This window comes from Drosophila serrata, unplaced genomic scaffold (assembly GCF_035046125.1).
Source record: "Drosophila serrata isolate PLE 108 unplaced genomic scaffold, ASM3504612v1 contig_276, whole genome shotgun sequence".
Classification (NCBI taxonomy): Eukaryota; Metazoa; Arthropoda; class Insecta; order Diptera; family Drosophilidae; genus Drosophila; species Drosophila serrata.
In genome coordinates, this window is record NW_028257174.1 from 8,155,276 (window position 1) to 8,179,039 (window position 23,764).

Below are 23,764 nucleotides of genomic sequence, written 5' to 3' on the forward strand. Positions count from 1 at the left end.
TGATCCCAAAGTGACGCCCCCTTTACAAATTTTGGTCCATTTCGAGAGGCGACCGGAGTAGAGCAAGGATTAAGGGTGGCAAAAGGACAATTAGCGACGGTCGCAGCTAATTATGATCCTGTCGCCGCGGGTGGTATATGTGTGTGTTTGTGTCCAGGAGGCTGGCAGGACATCGGCTCACATTTGCGGTTCAATGGCACAGAGACCGTATTTCAGTTTTCGCCGGCGAAACCCTTAATTAACTTTGTTGGCCAAAATCATCTGGCCATTGTCAAGGCACACGGCTTTTGTTTTCCTTTTTTTGTTTTGTTTTGTTTGGTTTTGTTGCAATGCGATCAGGATATCCGAGACGCAAGAGCCAAAAGGACCAAAACAAAACTAAAAACCAAAACAAAGACCAGGACAAACGGGCTCATATTCGTTGCCATGTCGCGTGCTCAAAAGAAAATTAAATATAGGTTTCTTTTTACAAACCGAAAATCCACCAGGATATGGAGGTCCAGTAAGTTAGAGGGGGTTTCTAAATATATTTTAAGAATATATCATTAGATAGTTAAGCAGTTTTAAGGTTTTAACAGTATTTAACTAACATTATACATAATTATATAATATTTTGAAGAGTTTTCTTCATAGAGAATGGTTTGATTTCTAAAAAAAAATATATTTAAAGAACAGAAATAAATGTACAATTTTACTATATTATTATTTGTATTATTATAATATATATTTCTTAATTTTTCTTTTTATATAGTTATTTTGGATTCTTACTAGGAACTGTATACAAATTTCTTTTATTTTATCTTACAGTTCTGAAGATTATAAAACCCACAGAAGATATTTTAAAATCCCAAAAAAGGTTATCAATCATTAGAAAAAATAAAAAAATATATATAATTATAATTATCTTCTCGGTATTAATTCCCAATTGCACAATTATTTTCTTTCAGTATGTTGGGTGAAAAGAGTCCTTGTCCTTGTCCTTGTCCCTGGTCCTATCGAATTTTACACCTACTCAAGCGAACTTTGGGTAGGCAATCGCTGCCTGCTGTCTGACCACAGACATCCTGCTGGCGAGCACACACACCAGGACACTCACCTGAGTGTGTTGGCATGGAGTCCTTGGACTCCTTTGTGCCGCACACTCATTATGCCATGTGGTCAAACACAAAGTATGTCTGCATGTGGTGCGAACCAACAATGTTTCTTTGAAGATATATATATTTTATATATATATATATATTCCTATATATAGAAAAGAGGAAGTAAAAAAAAATGGTTACAAAATTCCCATGCCGAACATATCCTGGAGCTGTGCAAATTTTAGGGCTTCTCACCCGTGCCTGCCAGAGAGGAATGTGTGGATAATGCGTTGCCATTTAACGCATTACTGGGTCCACCGACTCCTGTGCGCATCCTGTGCGTCCTGTGAGTCCTGCTGGTGGCAGGAAAAAATTCCATACCAATTACAAGCCAAGTAAGAACCACAGAATACCCTTTAAAATCATATTTGAAGGGGCATTAAAGTCAGAATAATAGATTTTGTGCAAGTACTTGTTTTATGTTATTTATTTAAATATTTTAAACAAAAATATATAATATAATTCCCAAAGAATATTAGTATAATATTTTCAAATATTTATTTATAATATTTAGGCATTTATATGTATAAAATTTTACATTAAACCAATAAAAACAGCAAAAGTTTATTAATATTTACGAAACTTTTCTCCTTTTTAGAAACTTTCTGTGAGCTCAGCATTCAAGCAAATATATAAAAGGGTTTTAATTATCTGCATTTTTCAAAATCCCCCTTCTAATATACCCTACCTACAGGGTATAAAAACAAGAGTCTGCGTCTTGCCCTTTTTTATAATTTTTTTGTATTTTGTGTAAACCATAATTATTAGCTTTTTGGTTAGATAAGGCGTCGCCTGGTCGTCTGGCTGTTGCCTCGAAAGGATGCTTTGTTGTGGTCATTATTCTACCGCTACTCACCCAGCTCCTTGGCCACTTTAGTGGCAGGACAATGGCACAACATCTTCAGCAGGACGAAGTTGAATAAAGCGGAGGAGTGTGGAATTTACTTCATCAAAATTTATAGCTTTATTTTCAATGAATTTTTTAGTTAAAGCTTAAATAGGTAAAAGGAGCAGCTCAAGAAAATCTTATATTTCCAATATTTTTAATTCCCAGGATTCTCTCACTCTTCCCTATAATTTCTTTTATAACAATTTAATTTCCCAATAAATTCAATCATTTTGATTAGATAAACACTAATTGCTTGGTTTTTATTTGAAAAGTACCAGCATATATTTTTGTGGCATTATCAAACTGACCAAAATGACCAAATGCAAGGGAAAAATTGAGAAATTTGGGAATTGGGAAATTGAGAAAATTCAAGATACGAAATTAGAGCTTGGAAAGCAGAACCGTGAGAAGGTAATCCGATAGTTTTTGATGCCTTAGGAACCTGCCCCCTTCCCCCCGAAAACTGGATGTCAGTCCCTCACTCCCTCGCCTGTCGCTAATCTACACTCGCCGCACACTATTTATTGAGACGAGAGAGCGTGGCATTATTTCGTTTGGGTTTTGGGTTACCTTGCAACCTTTATAGATCCGGGTACACATGAAAAAAATATCAAGAAAAATCCATTTTGGCGATTTTTTATATACCAAAATATTCGGTTTTATACGATTTTCTTTTGCAAAAAATTAAGGAACTGTGTCTAAGTATAATTTTTACTTTATGAAAATGTATTTTTTATTAAATTCAATTATAGATTTATATATATTGTTTAGTTTAGTTTATTATTAGTTGAGTTTTATTTATTAATACAAAATGTGTGTGTATCTAGTTTTAATTACCAGTCAAAAATGTTCACCATTTTATAAATAATAATAATGTATGTAAAATAAATATATATTTTTTTTTATTTATTAAAACATTTAAGGAGTATTGTCTAAAAATTCTAGATAATTCCAAGCAAAACTAAGGGAGATATGATTTTTTAAACGTTCCTACTAGCAGCCCACTTAAATTCTTAAATAAATAAAATATACGGTTCATATATTGAACACATATGTATATTTATATAATGTAAAAAATATATTAAAGTTATAATTTTAATAAGAATGCCATATATATTTCTCATACATATTTCTCATACATCATTTACAAATTCTCTCTGTATTTTTAACATAATGACAACTCTGTTAATGTCAATATTTGTTTGTTACCGCGTGGCATTTTCTAGCGAATTTCTTCACCGCTTTTGTCTACGGGTTCTTTTCAGTTTTCAGTTATCGGTTTTTAGGATTTCCGAGGGTTTAGGTTTCGTGGCATTTGCGACTTGGTCGGCAGCACAAAAAGGAATTATGTCCACGGGGCCATAAAACCAAACAAAAGGCAAAAACAAAGGCCTGTTCCGCCGTGTGTGTGATTATGTAAGACGCAGTTGCACATCAACGGATCGTATTTGCCAACAACAAACAGTCTGGTTGCATTTCCCGAACGGAAATTGGGGATATCCAGGAGAAACCAAGGAAACCAGAATCAGAAGCAAAACCGGGAAGCTCGGCTTTTGTTTTAAACTTAACTTCATCCTTTTCAACAAACAGATAACAAAATTGGGTCACACTAAATATACCAAAAAACTAGCTTTAATACTGAAAAAAAAAAAATATATATATATATCAGAAAACTTTGGCTGCCCTGGTTCGCGAAAATTTCTTCTTTTTGTTTTGGAAAATTTTCTCCATCAAGCAGCAATTTTCACTAAAAAATTTCCTTTTGTGTGATAAACCCTAATTGGCCGAGTTTCAATATTAAAATAAAACGATTCAAATTAACCAGAAACCAAGAAAAGTAAGTTACAAACTACATACGTATCATGTAGCCTGTGAAAATGTTGGTCAGTTTCTAGAATTTTCTGGTAAGAGGCACAACGAAATTGAAAGCAAAACAAATATCAAAAACAAAACAAACTGAAAACAAAAATGAAGCTAAAGGAGCCATGCAAAATCCCAGCCGAAGAGAATGACCTGTTCAAGGAGGCTCATCGGGCCATCGAAGAGAATGGTGTTGTGAATGACGAGGAGGATCCTGAAGAGTTTGAGGAAGTTAATGGGCAATTAGATTTTTTGAATGCATTAAATTATGCACACGATGTTGAGGCGAACGCTGATGGTGGTGACGAAAATGAAATGTCCTCCGATGAAAATGCCGAAGAAGATGAATATTGTCCCGTCCCCCAGCCGCAGGGTTTTATCGATACGGAATCCCAAGACCCAGTGTCCCCATTCGGCTGTGGCTCCGATATGTGTCCAGTGTGCAGTCGCCTGTAACAGGAAACTCCAAATTCCAAACTCATCTGATCACTTTCTTTGGGATTATCACGACAAAATCCCAGAATTAATAAAACTTTTGCCAAAACTCAAAAACTCTAAACTTGCAAACTTCTTCCGATCATTTTCTTTTTGGGATCTCGCTTACTGAAGTCCTGGAGTCCTGGTTGGAGTGCCCTCCCTTAGTGTCCTCGCTAAGCGGATTAGGTTACACCAGAATCGTGTCCGGGACAAAGGACTTCACAGAACACAACAAAAAAAAAAAAAAGAAAGAAGTACAAAAAAGGGGAGGAAGCATGAACAATAGTGCCGCATCATGTGGCAAGTGGATTGCCAGCTTGTAATCCGTTCCAGAAAAAAACGCACTTGCTACACGGTTATTGCATCATCGCCTTATTGTCCCAAAGCGATTAGCACTGCAGTCTTAATTGTGCCTCATTGGAGGCATCATTCCTAATTTTATTGCTACAGATTATACACATATTTAATGCAATTGATTTCACTTCTTAGGCGTGAACGTGAATGGCACAAACAGCTGATGCAGCTTTGTTTACTTTGAGAATAGTTCCAAAATGGCGACATTGAAAGCGTTCATTTGGAATGCTTAATAATAATAGGCATTAATATACAAGTTTAAAATAATGAGGATAATTATATCAAATTCCACTTTAAAGTAGAAATCAAGAATCAAGATCAAGGAGCCTTGATTTATGCATTGGCAGCCCCCGAATGCTGTGTTTCAGATTGTTTTCATACATTTTTAAGCAAAAATAATTAGTATCTTTAAAAACAATAAAAAATTAAAAAAGAGTTAGAGCAGACACTTGCTTAATTGCATTATAATTCGATATTTTATGGTATTTTTGTTCAAATAAAATATATTTCTTCAGGGCGAATGGCAATCTTGAGTGTCTTTTGTTTACATTTTCTTGTTTTATATACAAAAAAATATATGTATAACCCATTAGATAATGTGATTACATATGATTATGTTATTGTCCTATGCAATCGTACTAGAAATCTTTTCTTTATGTACTAATATATTTTGAAATAAAATGTAGCAAATGATGAATATTTCCCTATACATATGTATGTATGTATAATTTTTGATTGCTCATTATGCCCAATTTTTTTTTTGGGGGAGTCTTCGCATTCCGCTCAAGTGGCCCATTGTCAGTGCCGCAGACCAGAAAAGCAAACCGTCTCGAGAGCGACTTGAGGCCAGGCAAAAAGTACAGTCACCACCGGATGGATGGATGGACGACACAGCTGCTCCTGCTGCTGTCCAACCCCTGACCCCTGATGCTCATCCCACTCCACCCTCCCCCCTGCTGCAATTACAAAGGACATGGCCAAAGTGGAGCGTGCTCTGCCTGTGAAATTGCAAGAAGGGAAATAACACTTTCATCGATAATCACAACGAGGGGTTAAATCGGTGGGTCAAGTGTCACTATAGCGCGTGTCAAAAAAATATATATACATATATACTCGCGTACATATTTAATATATGTATATATATCTTACAGTTTGCTATTAAATCAGAGGATTAAATTTGAAAGCCAAAAATGCATTAATTAAAATTTGATAAGCTTATCTGTTATAGTTTTTTTTAGTTTAACAAATCTGCCTTTTGAGGTTACTTTGTGACAATATTAATGATGTGACTCTTTACAATTATTTAAAAAATCTGATACAAACTTGTATTCTCATATAAATATACCTCACGGGTATAAAAATATTAGAAAAGATGTATTTTATTGGTTTTATATTGGTGTTCTGTGTGTTCATATATAAATATATCTATATACATATATCTTTTACACCTGTGAGTATGCTAAGAAATAGTATTATTTAAAGAGCAGCCAGCGGAGCACAAAAACAGACAACAGATTGTATATTTTGTCTTAGCTTGGTAACAAGTATTTTTAATGTTATATATATATAATATTTATACATATGCTATGTATATAAATAACAAATTAAATAATTTAAAAAACAAATTAATAAATTTATTTTAATACTGGTAATAATACTAAAAATGTCTTATAAAGATTCAATTTAGTATATTTTAAAAGGATGACAACTCTATAATATTGCACAACTTTGCAATCGGTGTAAACTCTAGATGTTGATTTCTCAAGAAGGCCTTGAACTTTTTATAGAAATTATCTTCCTTTAATCCGGCCGGTCAATGCAATTTTTAATTGAGACGAAGCAGGTTCAACTGGAAAACTCTCCTAATTTTCTACGCACAACCCAAAAAAGAAAAGCAAATCAAACTTGAAAAGTAAGTAAGAAAATCAAAGCGCAAAAAAAAACCGGAAAACTATAGGCTCTTCTTTTAGTTCTTTCATATTTGGTTAGAAATATCAAGAAATAAGCGAAAATGATTCCCGAGACAAACCCCGAAGTGTTGGAGGCCGATGAGGTACCAGAGTCTATCAATATTATGGGTCCCATTGAGGAGGCTCACGTGTTCGAAGGCTTTGACCATATTAATGACGATGAAGCTAATGAAGATGATGATAATGACGATGGAGTTGACGACGGGAATGACTTCATAGTTCGATTTGTCGTTGATGATGAGGATGAGGATGAGGATGATGAGGATTTTTATCCTTTTGCATATAGCGATCTTCTGCTGTTTGTTTATCAAGCATTTTTCCAATAAATTGTGACCAAAATGACTACCATCATCCTGTGACTTCATAAATGGGTTTTAAATGGGATTTTTTTGGTCTTGTTTATAGTATATACATATATACATATGTATACATAGATGTATAGTTTCCAATGTATAGCTTCCAATGTCTACCACGAGTAAGCTATATGTATACATACAGTTTGTCAAGTAATTCTTTGCAAAACGAAAAATCCCTCACAATTTTGGGTTTAAACTGAAAATTTATTGACAAATACAAGAATTTTTAAAAATGTTCTTTTATAATATTATTAGGATAACTTTAATCTATAAATGTAAAAAACAAAACTTAAATATTTTAACTTAAAACATAGTAAAAAATAACAAAAACAAAAACATTGCAATTCGTATGCTGTCAATTAATTCTTTGCAATTTGCAAAGACGTTATAGTTTACCAAGGATAACTTAAAAACTATAATAGCTGCGGCGTTAATATTTTATGTGGAGTACATTTGCATCTATTACAGCATGGAGGCGTCGCGACATTGGCATTATTAGCCCGTTCAAGTCGTAATATTCTGGAATTTTCTCCCATTTCTCCTGTATTACTTTAATTAAACCCTGTTTATTTTTTGGAGTCCGTTTAGTCACTTTCTTTTCCAAAAAATCCCAAACATGTTCTATATATATTTATATCTGGGCTTTCCGTAGAAGTGTCAATGACTTTTTTTGCAATTAACAGGAGCCAGGTCCTGCACAGCTGCGATTTGAGCTGGAGTTCGTTTTCCTGGTGCAGTTAATATTTATTTCTTTTTGGACAAGTTACGTCATGCAGACCAAATTTCTCCGCGCTTCTGGTCAATTCCTTTTTAAAGAACAATTAAAACTCCTTCGTCATTATATCATTAAAAATCCGCAGCTCACCAACTCCTTTTGATGATATGCCCCCCCTTATCATCACAGAAAACTTGCCAAATTTCAATGTTGGTATGATATTCTTCGGCTGGACACCTGTGTTTGGTTTCCTCCAAACTTTATTGGGTCAGCCATGAGTGTATAGCATTATTTTAGTCTCGTCACAAAAAAAAAATCTTCATCCCCATACTCAGGAGGCTGGTTAACGTGGCCGATAGAGAAATTAAACCGCCTTTCAATATTTATAGCTGAAAGCATTGGTTTCTTCCTGGCAATGTGTGAGGAGTATTTGTGGAGATTCAGGACTTTCCTCACAGTCTCATGGCAACCTGTTTTTCTGCAATAATTTTATAAGTCCAAAGCCAACTTTCTGAGGGTTGTTGGCGGGTTTTTATCAATTTGTTTCGAAATTTTATAATGGTCGCGTTTGGAGAGCTTTTGGTAATCTGCCTGTAGAATTGTACAGGTCAAGTCTATTTTTGTTTTTAGACCGTTTAATTATTTTATACATTGTTCCTAACTAAATATCAAAAATGAATGTTCCGACGCCGATTACCCTTTATAATGGTTAAAGTAAACCAATTCTATGTTATTATCGTCAATTCGTTTGCCGGACATGATTAAAATTCTGGACTCGATCAAACACGAACTTTTTCCAACGAAATTTTTCAAGAATATAAAAGTAAAGACCACTAAGAAGTGGCAAGCGTTAATTTTCCTCAGAATTTGCTTTACGTTGCTTAATTCTAGGAACCTCTTCAACTCCTGTTTGCATTTTGCAAAGAAATAATTGACAGCATACGAATTGCAATGTTTTTGTTTTTTGTTATTTTTTACTATGTTTTAAGTTAAAATATTTAAGTTTTGTTTTTTATATTTATAGATTAAAGTTATCCTAATAATATTATAAAAGCAAATTTTAAAAATTCTTGTATTTGTCAATAAATTTTCAGCTTAAACCCAAAATTGTGAGGGATTTTTCGTTTTGCAAAGAATTACTTGACAAACTGTATGTACATATGTATTTTGTCTTTGCCTGGTACCAAGTATTTTCAATGTTATAAATAAAATATAAATATGGATATAGATAAATAACTAAATACATTATTTAAAGACAAATTAATAAATTCATGTTTATACTTTTAATGCTAATCATTTCTTATAATGACTACATTTAGTAAATTTTAAAAGGATGACAACTCTATAAAATTGCACAACTTTGCAACCTGTGTAAACTCTGGAAGTTGATTTCTCAAGAAGGCCTTGAACTTTTTATAGAAATGTTCTTCTTTCTTTAATCGGTCAATGCAATTTTTAATTGAGGCGAAGCAGGTTCAACTGGAAAACTCTCCTAATTTTCTAAGCACAACCCAAAAAAGAAAGGGAAATCCAACTTGAAAAGTAAGTAAGAAAATCAAAACACAAAAAAAGCCTGAACACTATAGGGGTTTCTTTAGTTCTGTCATAATTGGTTAGAAGTATAAAGAAATAAGTGAAAATGATTCCCGAGACAAGCCCCGAAATGTTGGAGGCCGATGAGGTACCGGAGTCCATTAATATTATGGGTCCCATTGAGGAGGCTCACGTGTTCGAAGGCTTTGACGATAATAATGACGATGAAGCGAATGTCGATGGTGATAATGACGATGTAGATGGCGACGGGAATGACTTAATTGAGGATGAGGATGAGAATGAGGAGGATTTACATCCTTCTGCATATGGCGATGTTCTACTGTTTGTTTACCAAGCCATTTTCCAATAAATTGTCACCAAAATGACCACCATCATCTTGTGACGTCATAAATGGGTTTTAAAGGGGATATTTTTTGGTTTTATATATAATATAGAATATATGTAAATACATATGTATGTACATATGTGTGTATATGGTCTAGGCATTATTATTGCACGTGTGGCCATCGAAGCACAAAAGCAGGCAACAGATTGTACATTTTTGTATATCTCAGCTTGATAAAAACTATTTTGGATGTTATATTCATAAGTTCTTAAAAAAAATTTTTAATTCTCTAAAAGCCAAATTCAGTAAGAAAAGTTGATTTAATATAAATACATATGTATGTACATATATATGAAATAATTGAAAAGGTTAAAGAACATTAACAAGACTTTATTTGTAGTTATAGTTTGCAGTTCCTGCTGGTTTCCTTTCAGTTTCCCTATCGAGGCCTCCTTTTGTTTGTCTTTGCCGCATTCAAATCAGCTTAATTAAATTGTAATTGAATATGTTTTTTTTTAAACAAACAAATCCGATGGAAGGGGGGTGTAATGAGGGTTGTGGTGGTTTGATGGCTGACGGTTGATAAGCCCATCGGCTTGGATTCTCTTTAAAGCTGCGGACAGGCGTCTTTATCCGTTCAAGCCATCAGACCATCAACCCATCATCAGGCCCCTTCTTAACAGCCCCTTAACCCAATCTTTGACAGTGCTGTTAAAAATATAAAAGAAAAATACTATGAAATTTATAAAGTGTATTAAAATTATTTAAAATTAATAAACAAACACATTAAAGCAAATCTATATTATATGATTTATATGTCTCTCCAATTTAAAAGTACTCTAAATATTTAAAAGACTTAGACTTATTAAGAAAGCCCTTTGTTTATATGTTTGCTTGGGAAAAAGTATTTGTGGCAATTTATTTATTTTAAGTACTGTTAAAAAGTATATATTGTATGCTTAAATAAAATGTTAATTTATAAGCTTTTACTAAATTAAATATAAATACAAAAAGACTATCAAAATACCTATAAAAAATTTCTAAACTTTCAGGCTGAAAGGCCTTATAAATCATGTTTCTTATCTCTCCAACAATTTGTACAAATTATTAAAAACCAGATGAATATATTGCTCTAAAAACTAACTATTTTTAGCCATAAAGAGGCTAAATAAACACCTCTGACTATCACTAAGTAGAGACTGTTTGCTGTGCCAGCTCCTTGTTTATGCAACAAAACTAATTTAAAGTGCTTCACGCGGCGGTTGCCTTAATCCGCTGCCATGGTGTGTGTGTGTGTGTGTGTGTGTTCATGTCCTACACCCCCTTTTTTCTCTCTCTGTATGTGTGTGTGTGTGATAACTTTGTTAAGTTGTTGACACGCATATCGCGCATATGGGGTAAATAATAATAACAATATAGTCAGTAATTAAATGACACTGGCACGTGTCGCAACGAAGCCCAAAAAGTTCACAGGATGGCCAAAGGACACACCACACACACACACAAGCACAACAAACACACGCTGAACATACACACACACACATTTTGAAACACGCACACCCCAGGCTATGGACAAATCAATTATTTTGTCATCGCACTATTTTGAGGCCACAAAGTTATATAACTTATGGCATGGAAGCCCCAGGAATTCCAGACAATTGAAAGTTGATATTTTGAAAATATTTGAGTTCTATTCAAAAGGTTTTTTTAATTAAATATTATAGTTATAACAATAATAATAATATTTCATTTGTTGAGTGTTGTATTTTTAAATGAAGAATAGGATCCAATCGGAAATTGATCATAACTAAGCTTCAAATATTTTGAACTTTTTGAATCAATATTTATTGCAATTTTTACGGTATACATTAGAAAACGCATAACTAAGCCAAAAAAGCATTAATTATTAATCGGAAAGCTGTTCTATATTAGTTTTTATTACTTTAACAAATCTGCATACTCAAATTTACAAAAATTATTAAATTAAATTTTTACCAATTTTTTTTTTGTTTTAACGATACAAAATGTTGAACAAATTTGGAAAAAAAATTTTTCTTGCCGGAATTAGCTAGATCGATTCTGCTGTTGATGCTGATCAAGAATTTTATAGGGTCGGAAATGATTCCTTCACTGACTAAAATTATAAAACCCTTTGCTAGGTTCTTAAAATTGATTTTTTTGGTTATAAAACATTTATGTTGACAATTCAAAATTAAAAAATTGCATAACTAAGCCAAAGAAGCATTAATTATAAATCGGAAAGCTGTACCATATTATTTTTTGTCACGGTAATAAGTCTGCGTACTCAATTTAACATGTAAGAAAACTAAAATTTTTTTCAATTTTTTTTCTTAAATTAAAAAAAAAAAATCAAAATTTTTTTTCCTGCCAGAGTTGGCTAGACTGATTCCGGAAATGACTCCTTCACATCTTTAAAAGAGTCGGACTATATTTATAGAGTACTCAAACACGTAAAGAACTCCAAGACTCAGGCATATGTGCAACTTCGTTTCATTTGGCAATTAAGAGCAGATACACAGGCATATACAAATTGTTCTACAAATGGTTAAAATCAGTGAATCAGGAAGGAAATCCCAGTTGAGTCGGGACGTTGACATTTAACAATTTTGCAAAATAAATTCAAATAAATCTTTGGCACGAATTAAATTTCATTTGTTTACGACTCAATGAAAAGCCACAAAGCCTACTACTGCCAATGGGCTTTCGCTGTCAGTTTTGAGTTGGTCTTTTCCCAAAAGTCTGAACTCCACCCCATTTCCCTGTGATTTCCCACAAACATGGCACATAGCACCACCCTCGCTGAATATACAAATACATAAATTTATAGCTTGTATTTTTGGCACAATTAGGATTTGCGCATATAAACGCCCAACTTGTGTGTGTGTGTTTTGGCATTAAGTGCTTTGCCCCGAAAACTTTTAATTGAAATAATTTGTTAAGGCCTCCGGGATAGATAGAGAGACGAGAGACGAGACGAGACTCGTGTCTTTACAACTTTATTGAAATATCCCTGTCTTATATACATATATAAATGTTTATGTATATATTCCCTCAATTGACTTACAGCTGCAACAATAATGGTCTCTTTTGCGGCTCAACAAATGATTTTCAATTACACACATTTCAAGGTTTGAGGGGATTTTTCGGAATACTTCATTACTAATTGATTGGGTAAATATTGATTCTCATCAATGGCCTCAAGTTTAAAGTGGATTTTAAAGTTGAAGTAGATATTATTCATTGGTTTTTGCTTAGTTGCAGCTGTAAGTTTATCCTTTTAAGGTATTTTTTTTAGAAAATAAATAATTGCTGAATATATTTCCTAGAATTTATTCTCTTTAAACTATATAACCTTTATCGCTGCTAAATTTGTAACAAAAACGCTTGAAGCACATGCGACGCCTCACTGTAGTTGTGGTTGCTTCTGTGGTTGTGCCAGGATCTGTGGAGGATTCCGAGGACGAACTGCTGCTGCTGCTCTCCACAATTGTTGTGGTGGAGTTACTACTCTCCGTAGCCTCTGTGGTCACTTCAGTAGAGTCAGAACTTGATGGTATGGAGGTGGTTTCAACTGAAGAAGTGGTACTTGTACTTCCAGGGGTTGCCATCGTAGAGTTCTCCAATTCCAAATCCAAAAAATTCATAAAAGCACCCACAAACTTAAGCACAGAGAGACGATCCTCTGCCGTCAAGGTCTGAGCTTGGGTAATATCAAAAAGGCAGGTTCCTCCCATCAGGGAAAAGATGAAAAGCAAAGCGAAATGCTGATCCTGATTAAAGGCTGTCATCTTGTTCTAACTTCTTGGTTAACTGCACACAGTTTAGCATTTATATATTGTACTTATACCTCTCGGTGTAAAATGTTGTATCTCTATGCGGAAATCTTTTGGGCCCAGCTGTTGACCCACGTGCTTTACCACCAAAAAAATGAGCCACAAAGCAGAGCCAAGATAGTCAACGCTTCAGAGTTTTGGCCAGATGGTGAGTCAAGTTGGTCAATCTAACAAACTCAGTTGGGCTGCAAAATTCCACAACAGATGATTTTATGGCTTAATCATCAGCTTTCATTTTGGTGAATGAAAGCCATGTCTGGGATTATTTAAGCTATTAAAGGGAAGAGTTTAAATATAATTATATTAAAGACTTAGAGAGGAGGACTGACCTTTTTTGAAGGTGAAGATATGTCACAGAAAACTTTAGATTTAAGAAATAATTATTGGTAGTGATATGGTTTTGTGTAACTTTGTTCTACAAAGTAAACATTTGCCATTCGCCGCGAAGTTTTTGTATATTTTTTGGACAAAAAATACCACAAAATATCGATTAATAATGCAATTCAGCAAGTCTCTGATCTAACTCTTCTCTAATTTCTTATTATTTTTGACAATATAAATTATTTTTCTTTAAAAATGTATGAAAACGAGCATTTCGAGGCTGCCAATAAATAAAGCAAGGCTCCTTGATCTTGATTCTTGGTTTCTGCTTTAAAGTTGAGGTAGAAACACAGTCTATTTTTCTTTCAAATTCAGGGTTTTCATCATTTTAAACTTGTATATTAATATTTTATAAAAAAGGTAAATTTATTATTAAGGAGAAGGGGTGGATGAAGTTCAAGTGTTGCAAAAGAAATTCCAAAATGGACGCCTTCGATGCCGCCATGTGGGAAAACACAAAGTAAACATAAACTGGATCAGCTGCTTTTGCCATTCACATGTCGCCTAACAATAAATCAAAATATCAATAAGACTTTAACACTTTAACACCCTCAAAGCTCTAGATGAAAATCAATAATGATCTCAACTTCTCAGTGGTTTTAAACGCGATTTCCTCAACATCTCTCAAGAGACCACAAAGCCCACGCGAGATAAGCAAAGATTACGGCCGGAACATGCAAAAAGAATTCCATAATAATGATGATGCACTGCGATACATAAGCTGGGGGAGGCACGTTTTACAGCATGCCAGAGCGGGTTATGACTATCGCTGAGGGGGCTCGATAAGCACCACCAGAGATCGTATAAAAGAGGTGAGACACCGGTGAGATCTATCAATCACAGCAAGTGACTAGCAGCGACAACGAGATCAAGATGTGGCGTCTGCATTTGTTTCTACTGCTCTCCACGTGCTTCCTTATACCGCACGATGCCAAGCCTATGACCAGGACGAAGACAACAACCAATGGATTACCACCGACGACGACTTTGGCTTCGCTGCTCTTGGAAACGGAATCCACCACGGAGGGGCCAAGCACTTCGCCCAGGACATCATCGCGTTTCACCCATATTGGACGTTTGGCTGCAAAGGATTTGGCCGATTTGCTTTTGGCCAGCATGCAGGCTCGTGGGGCTAAGCTCTCGTCCTTCCAGGAGTCCACCATGAAGATGCTACGCACAGAGGTGTCCAAGGAGGTCAAGGGGAACAATATGTTCCTACAGCTGGGCATGGATGTGATCATTGATATACTGATTGGTGCTCGTAATGAGGCCACCTGCAGTCACATTATTCGTGATATTGAGCAGTCACAGGATCGGAATAGCCTCACCCTAACGCTTAGATCCTTCCTGGCCTTGTTGTCCTTCAATGGCATCGAGTGCTCCCAGGATGAGGTGAGCCAGGCTATTAAGAGTTCTCTGCTAAGGCAGCGACAGCAACCGACCATTAAGGCTATTGATAGTGAGCAACAGGAGACCGAAGGATCGGGTATACGATCTGCCAGGAAAGTAGATTCAACTGTCAAGGACGATCGCGATTCGGTTTTGCAATTCTTGCAGGCGCGCAGCCTGGACGAACATAGTACCATCCTTAACACCCTGCTGCAGGTGTGTGGAGCTTCTGCCGGAGAGGCCCACAAAATCATCAGGAATCTGAGAGAGAGTGAGTAACTTAAAGCTATTTTAAGGATATCTTTTGTAGGAAGTGTTAAGTTGAAGTGTTAAAGTTAAAATATTACAAATAATACTAAAGTAACAATTGCTTAGTCAGAGTCATAAGTTGCAAAACTAGTTTATTTAGTAGAGTTTATATTTCTCACATAATTCACTAATTTATTTATTTATTTAATATTTTATTATCCCTTATTTTCAGTGGGTCCCGAGAGTACTACAACCCTGCAAGTGAATGCCTTCAGCATGCTTTCTGTCTCCATGCTGGATAGTCTTTCCTCGATCGCTGATGGCAATACGAGTGGCTTGTGCTCTGCCAGTCCTGCTACCTGGATTGTTCGCCTTTTGGCCATGAAAGTGGGCAAGGTGGTGCTTCTTGGCCTAATGACTGCCCTCGATAATACTCTGGTTAGTCCCACGCCCACAGAAACGGCCAATGCGATGGCCTTGAATAGTGTTAATGGCGGTGATATTACCGATTTTAAAACTCCCCTCGGCTCAAAGGCATCCATTACGGCAAAGCGTGCCAGTAGCAGTCCCGTGGATCTATGTAAGTTCTACGAAAGAGTTACTTTTCTAACTATTTACTAAGCATTTTCTTTATATATATTTTACAGTAAGTTCCAATTCTTTGGGAAATGTTCAAAATGGTGAGTTATTGATGCATTTTCATGAAAAGAAAAGATTTAATTTAGATTAATCTTTACAGTGGCAACTGGCACTAATATAGAGGGAACTCTGAACAAATCTTTTGGTCTGGCTAAGGCTGTGGTACCCGTCAATGCTGATGTGGATGCTTTAAGTGATGCTACCAGTGGTACCAACACTCAGAACAGTTAGTATTTTGAATATTATACCCTATTTTTAAATATTAATTATGACTTTTCTTAATAGTTGTTGCTGGAACAAATGTGAAAGGTGTGGAAAATACTGCAACGAATGCGGTGCAGGCTTTGGTGCCGGTTAATGCTGATGTTGATGCCTTGACTGTTGGTACAGGAGGCAGTGGCAGCACTCAGAATGGTTCGTATATAATATATCTTAATTATATTTAATTGAATCTAAATATTAACTATAATTGTATACTTTTAGTACAAGCTGGCTCAAATCTGGTTGGTAGTGGCAATACTGCCAATGGACTAGTTAGGGCTTTGGTACCCGTCAATGCTGATGTGGATGCTCTTGACACAGTTAATGGTGATGGCACTGGCACCAATCAGAATGGTAATTTAACTAAATTTACTTTAATGAATATTTAAATTATAACTCTTAATGTATTACCCATTAGTTCAAGATCCCACAACCATAATTGGCGATGGCAATCAATCCTCTGACTTGGTCAGAGCTCTCATTCCGGCCAATGCTGATGCTAACGTATTAACTGGACTTAAAGATGTTGGCATTAACACTCAGAATGGTAAGTATACTATTAACTATTATATAAACTTTTTATTTAATGGGTATTATTATGCTTCTTATTTGACAGTACAATCTGGAACATTTATCAAGGGAAATAAGAATACCAGATCAGAGTTAGTGGGTGTTTTGCTACCTGTCCAAGCCACAGCTGATGCCTTGTCAAATGTGGATAGAACTACTTCTACGGGTTCGACAGGATCTTCGGGATCTTCAGGATCTACAGGATCTTCTGGTTCATCTGGCACTTCATCGGGTACACCATCTTCCTCAGGTTCTAGTGGTTCCACTGGCTCTGGCTCTACTGGTAAGATACACTTTCCCTTACAACTCTCAACTGTTTTGGATGTTATTTTCCTTACTATTACAAAACTGTATAATCTCATTAATATTTCTTTATAACCTTTAACCTTTATAATCTAATTACTTTCATTTTACCCTAACTGTAGGATCTGGAGATTTGCTTGGTGGCAACAAAAACACCTTGACCGAGTTGATTAGCCTCAATGCACCCATTGCTATTGTGATATCTCTGTTGAGCACTATCCTAGGAGGTGGTTTTGGTAACAATATGAACAGTGAGTCTCTATTGAACTTCTAATATATATATTCGATTTGATATTTACTTATTATATTTCCCCGTTTAGTTCGTGAGGGTGCTATCATGAATGGAACTGGCAATAGCGTTATTAAAGGAGTGTCAGTTACTCCTACAATTAGCCTTATTGTCTCTGTACTGTCCACTGTGAATCCTGGCGGTGTTAATCACACCAATGCAGGTAAGATATATTTCTATATATAGATTATATAGACCCTATATTGGAGTATTACTATATAACTTATTAACTTCTTTGTTAAACAGGTTTGCTAGGCGGTCTGCTGGGAGGTTCTGGTGGCTTACTAGGAGGAGGTTTGCTAAGTGGAGGATCCAGTTCCAGTTCCGGTGGCTTGCTGGGAGGTCTAGGTGGAGGATCCAGTTCTGGTGGCTTGCTTGGAAATGGTCTAGGAGGTCTGCTGGGAGGATCAGGCCTTGGAGGTCTCCTGGGTGGTGTGGTTACCACAGTTGAGGGTCTTCTAAGCACTCTCCTTGGCGGTGTCCTTGGCACTGGCCTTGGCAGTCTCCTCTCCGCTGTTCTGGGCGGTGTTTTGCCCCCTGTTATCAGCACTGTGGAACAGCTGCTGGTTCATCTGATAAGTCTTTTGGCTGGCGGCACTGGAATCACCTCTGGTGGCACCTGTATCCCCAGTAGTAATTCAACCAATTCAACCGCTGCGAGCAACTTATCTGGTGCTGGTGGCACCTCTAGCTCCACTGGCATTGGCAATTCGCTGAACAAGAGTGCCGATGTCACCATCCTTGGCAATGAAAACACTGTCGTTAAGCTGGTGAGCGTAGATGGTACCGTTTTGTGCTCGCTTTTCCTTCTAGACAGCATCCTGGGAACGGGTTTCATTGGTAATTCGGCCAACGGTAAGTTTGGACTTCATTAATTGAGAAATTCATTATTTAATCATTTTGGTTTTCTATTGGCAGTGGGTCCCAAGCACATCATTGTGGGCAATAATAATAAGATTGTAAAGCTGGTAAATTTGGATATTGTGGCCCTGCTTTTCCTCAGTGTGGGCAGCATTATTCGAGGCAGCGGCGGTGTCTGCAACCAGATTAATGGTGAGTGTAAAATGGTGATCCTTTTGGTTATTCTTTGTACTAACTTCCTTTTCATTTCTCTGGTTTTTAGTGGAACCCGAAAATGAAATTGTAGGCGATTGTAATACCGTCTTTGAGCTGGTCGACATAGATTTGAACCTGCTCCTAGATGTGGCTGTGCTGAGTCAATTGATTGGCTCGGTGGCTAATGATTGCAGTGCCACCACCACCACCACAACAACTCAGCCTCCGACACCACAGCCACCAACTCCATCCCCACCAACTCCGTCTCCGCCAACACCTTCACCACCAACTCCATCGCCACCTACACCTTCGCCACCGACTCCTTATCCACCAACCAATCAGCCTCCCACCGTACAGCCACCCACCGTGGGGCCTCCCACCATTCGGCCACCCACCGTCCGTCCGCCATCGCCGAATCCCAACAATTGCTATCGGCGTTACTGCCGCAAATGGAGGACTCGACCCAGCTATCTTTGCTACAAGAATTGCGGCGGTAACTTCACCTACAAGCCCTAGGCTGAGCAAGGATCACGATCAGGTTAAGGATCATCACCGACGAAGGAATCAGCAGAGGAAAAAGCAACTTCTCGTCAGTCACTTCATCTTGTTAAGCGTGGCCCTGTCGGCCACTCTGCCATTGGGCATTTATTTATTTTGTTTACTTGCTAAGTGAAAATTGTTTAATTTATTTACCAAAAAATATAAAATAGTAATTGAAGCATTAATTGGAGGTATTTTTACTTTATTTTTATATTTATTATGACTTTGTTTGTGTACCCTTTTTAGTCCAAAACTTTTAAAGCAGTGAGGGAGTCATTTCCGACCCTATAAATGATAACAATTTCCGATTCGAACCCATAATTAAATATGACTTGAATATGGGACACAAGATTTCTTAAATTTTGGATTAAATATTTGGAAAGATTTTTTTTTACTGAATACCTTTAAGGCTTTTTGATCATTTAAAACAAAGAAAATGTTTTTCTAAATATAATTGTAATTTTTCTTGAATTAGTTTTCTTGAATTAAGTTCAGTTTAGGGTTAGTAACTATGTACAGTAGTGACTTGCTACTTCTGGAATTGCACACACACACACACAACACATATCAAAGAGTTGGTCGGCAGCTAGCGGCCGTCGCTTCGTTCCGGGGATGTTAGAACAAGTTGGGAATCATATGTGCACACCAGCGAGATACAGATTCAGAAGCTTGTAACTCTGTCGGGAGTCATTTCCGATCCTATAATCCATATATATTCATGATCAGCATCAAAAGCAGAATCGATCTTGCTACCCCAGGCAGAAATTTTCTTTTTAATTTTTCCAACAGTTTTTAAAAATTAAAAAAAAATTAATAAAAATTTGAATTTTTAAAAATATTAAATTGAGTATGCAGATTTATTAAGCTCATCAAAACTAACATGGAAATACTTTCCGAATTAAAATTAATGCGTTTTCGATTGAGTTATGAACTTTTTAAATTTTTATTTGTCAAAATAAATGTTTTATATAAGAAAATCGATTTTTAGAATCTAGCAGAGGCTTTTATAGTTTTAATCAGTGAAGGAATCATTTCCGACCCTATAAATCATATATATTCTTGATCAGCATCAAAAGCCGAATCGATCTAGGCATCTTAGAGAGTAAACATTTTTTTTTTAATTTTTCAAGATTTTTTAAGGGTTACTCGTTAAAATTATCAGAAAAAAATGTTTAAAAATTAAATTTTTTTTAAATTGTAAGTAAAGTATGCAGATTTATTATCCTGTCAAAAACTAACATAGAGCAGCTTTCCGAATTAAAATTAATGTTTTTTTGGCTTAGTTATGACATTTTTAAACTTTAATTTGTGGACAAAAATTGTTATATTAAAATATATTTAAATATCGATTCAAAATGCGAATATTTTAATTTTAGTTATGATTGATTTCCGGATTCGATCCTATAATTCAATTACAAAATGCAACTTGATTAATTATTATGTATTTTATTATTATTAAATATAGATTTTTATAGATATTAAGTAAAACTGTTCATCTAAAATAAAATTTAAAATTTTTGTTAAGCTTATAAATATTATTTGCTGAATTATAAATGATTTATTAGCTTTAACTTTCAAAGTAATGTCTTCCGTCTATTATAATACCAATTTTTTGTAAATATCTTACCCTCATATAATTATAAACTCTTAGCTCACCCAGAAATTATGCAAATAGAAACCTCCCGTCCTGGAAAGTTTTTTTTATAAACCATTTAATTTATGCCAGATACAGCAAATGCAATTACATTCCCCGGAAAGAACTCACGCCCGCAAACAACAAAGTTTAAAACGAGAAAAACCAAAAAAAAAAGTTACGCTTTATAAATAAAAGATAACATTATTAACATCAAATACCTGAAGTTAGACAAATGGTCGTCAACGGACGGAAATCGGGAAATGCTACCCCCCAGGGGGTGGCACAGAGAAAAGCGCTCCGGAACGTGCCCCCGGTGCTCGGCATGAAATCATAATGAAAGCAATAAAAGCATCAACGAAAAAAAAACAGAAGAAGAAACACCTCCCAGAAAGAGCTCCAGAAAAACAGAGCCATCCAAGAGACTCGACTTGACCTGAACCGAGTCTCACCTCATAATTGATGACCTAAGTAATTTGTTATGGCTCTCTGGAACGTGTGGCAAACACAAACAGCACGACAACAACTGCGGAAGACCAAAATATGGAAGCAATTATAAAATTTTCATTAAAAAAAATATGAAAACGCAAAAACCCCACCAAGATGCCTACCGGGAATGACAAATGCGACAACAACAAGAACAGCAAACAAAAAGTGACACAAACTTTTTTGTGGGCCTGCTAATGATGGCCATCAGTCCGCCGGGGTGTTAAATAAATATATATATTATGCAACACCTTTTTAGGGAGGTGTTGGCACCCAGAGGGACCTCTCAATGATTATTTGGTACCCCAAAGGTCGTTCCGGTGGATAATCTAGTTCACGGTAAAGTGTTTCCATTAAATGCCACAAACTTTTAACACCTCGAAAAAAAGGTAGAGAAGCGAGAGAGGAATGCGGTCATAAATCCAAGAGAACTTTCATAAAATTCCATTAAAATTCAACAGAGAGCAGTTTTTTGATTATTTTTAACTTACTTTAGTTGTCTGATTAGGGGTAATTGTAAGTTGAAAATTACCTAAAGTAATTTGTTTACATTTTTGAAAGAGTATTTTGCTTTTAAGCCTTTATTTAAGGGGAGAAGCTTAAGGTTTAGAAAAAGTTAAAAGAGATTAAGAGGATTATTTTTAATATATAATATAAATATAGGATAAAAGGAATATAATAATCATATAATGATTACAATTATATTCAGGACTGCTGACTCAATATTTTAAATATTTTATTTAAATTAAAGGTTTTAGTCTCAATTTTAAATAAATATTTAGTTGCTGAGCTTTTTATAAACATTTTATTTAAGGATATATTTAAATATGTATTCTTTTAATTTTTTGAACTTAACTGTCTATGATCAATTTATTTTTAGATAAATTATTATATATACTGCTATACTTTTAAAATATTTACTTGTTGAGCTGTTTATGAAAGACTTGGTTAAGGATAAATTTGAATATATATTCTATTAATATATAATACATAATAAATATATGGTTTACTTTATTTATTAAGTATTTACTTTTTAAGCTGTCTATAAAATTAATTAAAACACATATTCTAGTATATATTCTACTATATTTATTAAATACTTACTAAGCTGCCTATGTTTAAAATATTTTTGTATAAATTCTTATGTATGTACATATATATATATCTTATATCTTGACAATATTTCAACATCTTCCGCAATGCAATAAGCTTTCTACCCTACCCTTACTTTAACTGAATTTACTGAAACTTGGTGAGACTTTCCATCACTTGTTGCCAGTTTTGGTTTCGTGATGTTGGCCAAAAACTCTCCTTCCCCCTTTTACTTAACCTTATTTGCCAATCGATATTTTGGGCATTGGGCATTGAAAATGCAACAGACTTTTAGGCGCAGACATGTTTTATGTACTTGTCAGTCGTCAGCAGACAGAGCCCCGAGACTACAGTCCGGAACATGACTACAAGTTCCGCAGTGTTGTACATCTCCCACACTGTCGTCGACTTTACTTTCGCTACTCCTCTGGATTATTCTTCTTTGCCGCTGCCGCTTTTATTATTGTACATAATTTGCACGTGCTGCGAATATCTAAAATTTACGACCAGCATAGACACAAAAACCGAGAGCGAAAGTGCACCGGTTGGCTGTCCTGTCCTGTCTGCGGGGGGTTGGGTTTTCCAGGGTTTTCAGGGGTAGGTGGATGTTGTCCTCGTGTACATTATTTTGCTTTCAAGCGTTGAAATAAAAGGAAAAGTCGCCAAGCTTTAAATGAGTAAGAACGACACATGGAGAAAATACAAATCTCTAAAGGGAGAGTATCTATTTCATGATGAAATTATGTACTTTTGTAAAATAATATCACTTAAAATGGATAATGTTACAAAGCATAAATTATACGTATCGAAATCGGAAATCCATCTTTATTCAACCTGGATCTCTATTTAAAAAAGATTTCAGGATGTCACAGCCTTAGAAAAAGTGATTATATATATGATATGTTAGTGATTTATGGATTATTTACCATTACTTCTCATCAATCATTATAACTCATAATAAAAATAATTAAATAATATAATGACTAATCCGAATCAGTTCAAAAAATAACCCTAATTACTAGGCAAAACACATCTTCTTTATATTCCTTTCAAAAATAGCCTATTTGTTATCCTTTTTTACAGATAATGGTCACATTGAGCTGCCATTGATGCTCTGAGCAGTACCTGGCCACACTGCTATCACAAAAATCACAAAATGTACTCGTAATTATCAGAGCTGATTTTTTTCCAAGTGCAACCACAGTCCATTGGGTACTGCCTCCCTGCCCCCTTTCTATTTTGTTGTCTCTAGGTGAGTGAAATCTTCCACAACCTGCCCCCCGGGGCCCCTTTCGACTGTCTGTCTCCGCCACCGCCTCCGTGTATCTGTCTGTCTGTCTTTCTGTCTGACTGGCTTGCTTACTTTTACACGTTTTATGTCGA

At 35.5% G+C, this 23,764-nt stretch overlaps 3 protein-coding genes and 2 long non-coding RNA genes across 6 annotated transcripts; 4 read left to right on the forward strand and 1 right to left on the reverse strand.

The window, feature by feature from the left end:
* The first annotated feature begins 3,686 nt into the window (after positions 1 to 3,686).
* Positions 3,687 to 4,447, forward strand: LOC110181952 (uncharacterized). 2 transcript variants are annotated; one of them, XM_020949892.2, is made up of 2 exons: positions 3,687 to 3,865; positions 3,924 to 4,447. In XM_020949892.2, exon 2 carries the CDS (start codon positions 3,997 to 3,999, stop codon positions 4,342 to 4,344), a length of 348 nt encoding a protein of 115 aa, XP_020805551.1. In that variant the 5' UTR covers positions 3,687 to 3,865; positions 3,924 to 3,996; the 3' UTR covers positions 4,345 to 4,447. The 2 variants fall into 2 exon arrangements, with proteins under 2 accessions (XP_020805551.1, XP_020805550.1); XM_020949891.2 differs by having other exon boundaries at positions 3,689 to 3,865; positions 3,917 to 4,447.
* A 2,043-nt stretch (positions 4,448 to 6,490) lies between these two features.
* On the forward strand, positions 6,491 to 7,040 carry LOC110182050 (uncharacterized). Its single transcript, XR_015272202.1, has 2 exons — positions 6,491 to 6,631; positions 6,690 to 7,040. It is a non-coding gene; the product is annotated as an uncharacterized LOC110182050 (long non-coding RNA).
* A 2,153-nt stretch (positions 7,041 to 9,193) lies between these two features.
* LOC110181995 (uncharacterized) lies at positions 9,194 to 9,677 on the forward strand. Its single transcript, XR_015272409.1, has 2 exons — positions 9,194 to 9,302; positions 9,359 to 9,677. It is a non-coding gene; the product is annotated as an uncharacterized LOC110181995 (long non-coding RNA).
* A 3,289-nt stretch (positions 9,678 to 12,966) lies between these two features.
* LOC110181920 (uncharacterized) lies at positions 12,967 to 13,979 on the reverse strand. Its single transcript, XM_020949855.2, has 2 exons — positions 13,823 to 13,979; positions 12,967 to 13,764 (listed from the first exon to the last, which is right to left on the reverse strand). Exon 2 carries the CDS (start codon positions 13,446 to 13,448, stop codon positions 12,999 to 13,001), a length of 450 nt encoding a protein of 149 aa, XP_020805514.1. The 5' UTR covers positions 13,449 to 13,764; positions 13,823 to 13,979; the 3' UTR covers positions 12,967 to 12,998.
* A 384-nt stretch (positions 13,980 to 14,363) lies between these two features.
* Positions 14,364 to 19,355, forward strand: LOC110181694 (uncharacterized). Its single transcript, XM_020949536.2, has 13 exons — positions 14,364 to 15,534; positions 15,745 to 16,092; positions 16,160 to 16,192; positions 16,252 to 16,377; positions 16,437 to 16,565; positions 16,635 to 16,766; positions 16,831 to 16,959; positions 17,029 to 17,265; positions 17,408 to 17,536; positions 17,606 to 17,737; positions 17,821 to 18,429; positions 18,493 to 18,627; positions 18,698 to 19,355. The coding sequence occupies exons 1-13, from the start codon at positions 14,748 to 14,750 to the stop codon at positions 19,144 to 19,146; spliced, it is 3,375 nt and encodes a 1,124-aa protein (XP_020805195.2). The 5' UTR covers positions 14,364 to 14,747; the 3' UTR covers positions 19,147 to 19,355.
* Positions 19,356 to 23,764: the final 4,409 nt, after the last annotated feature.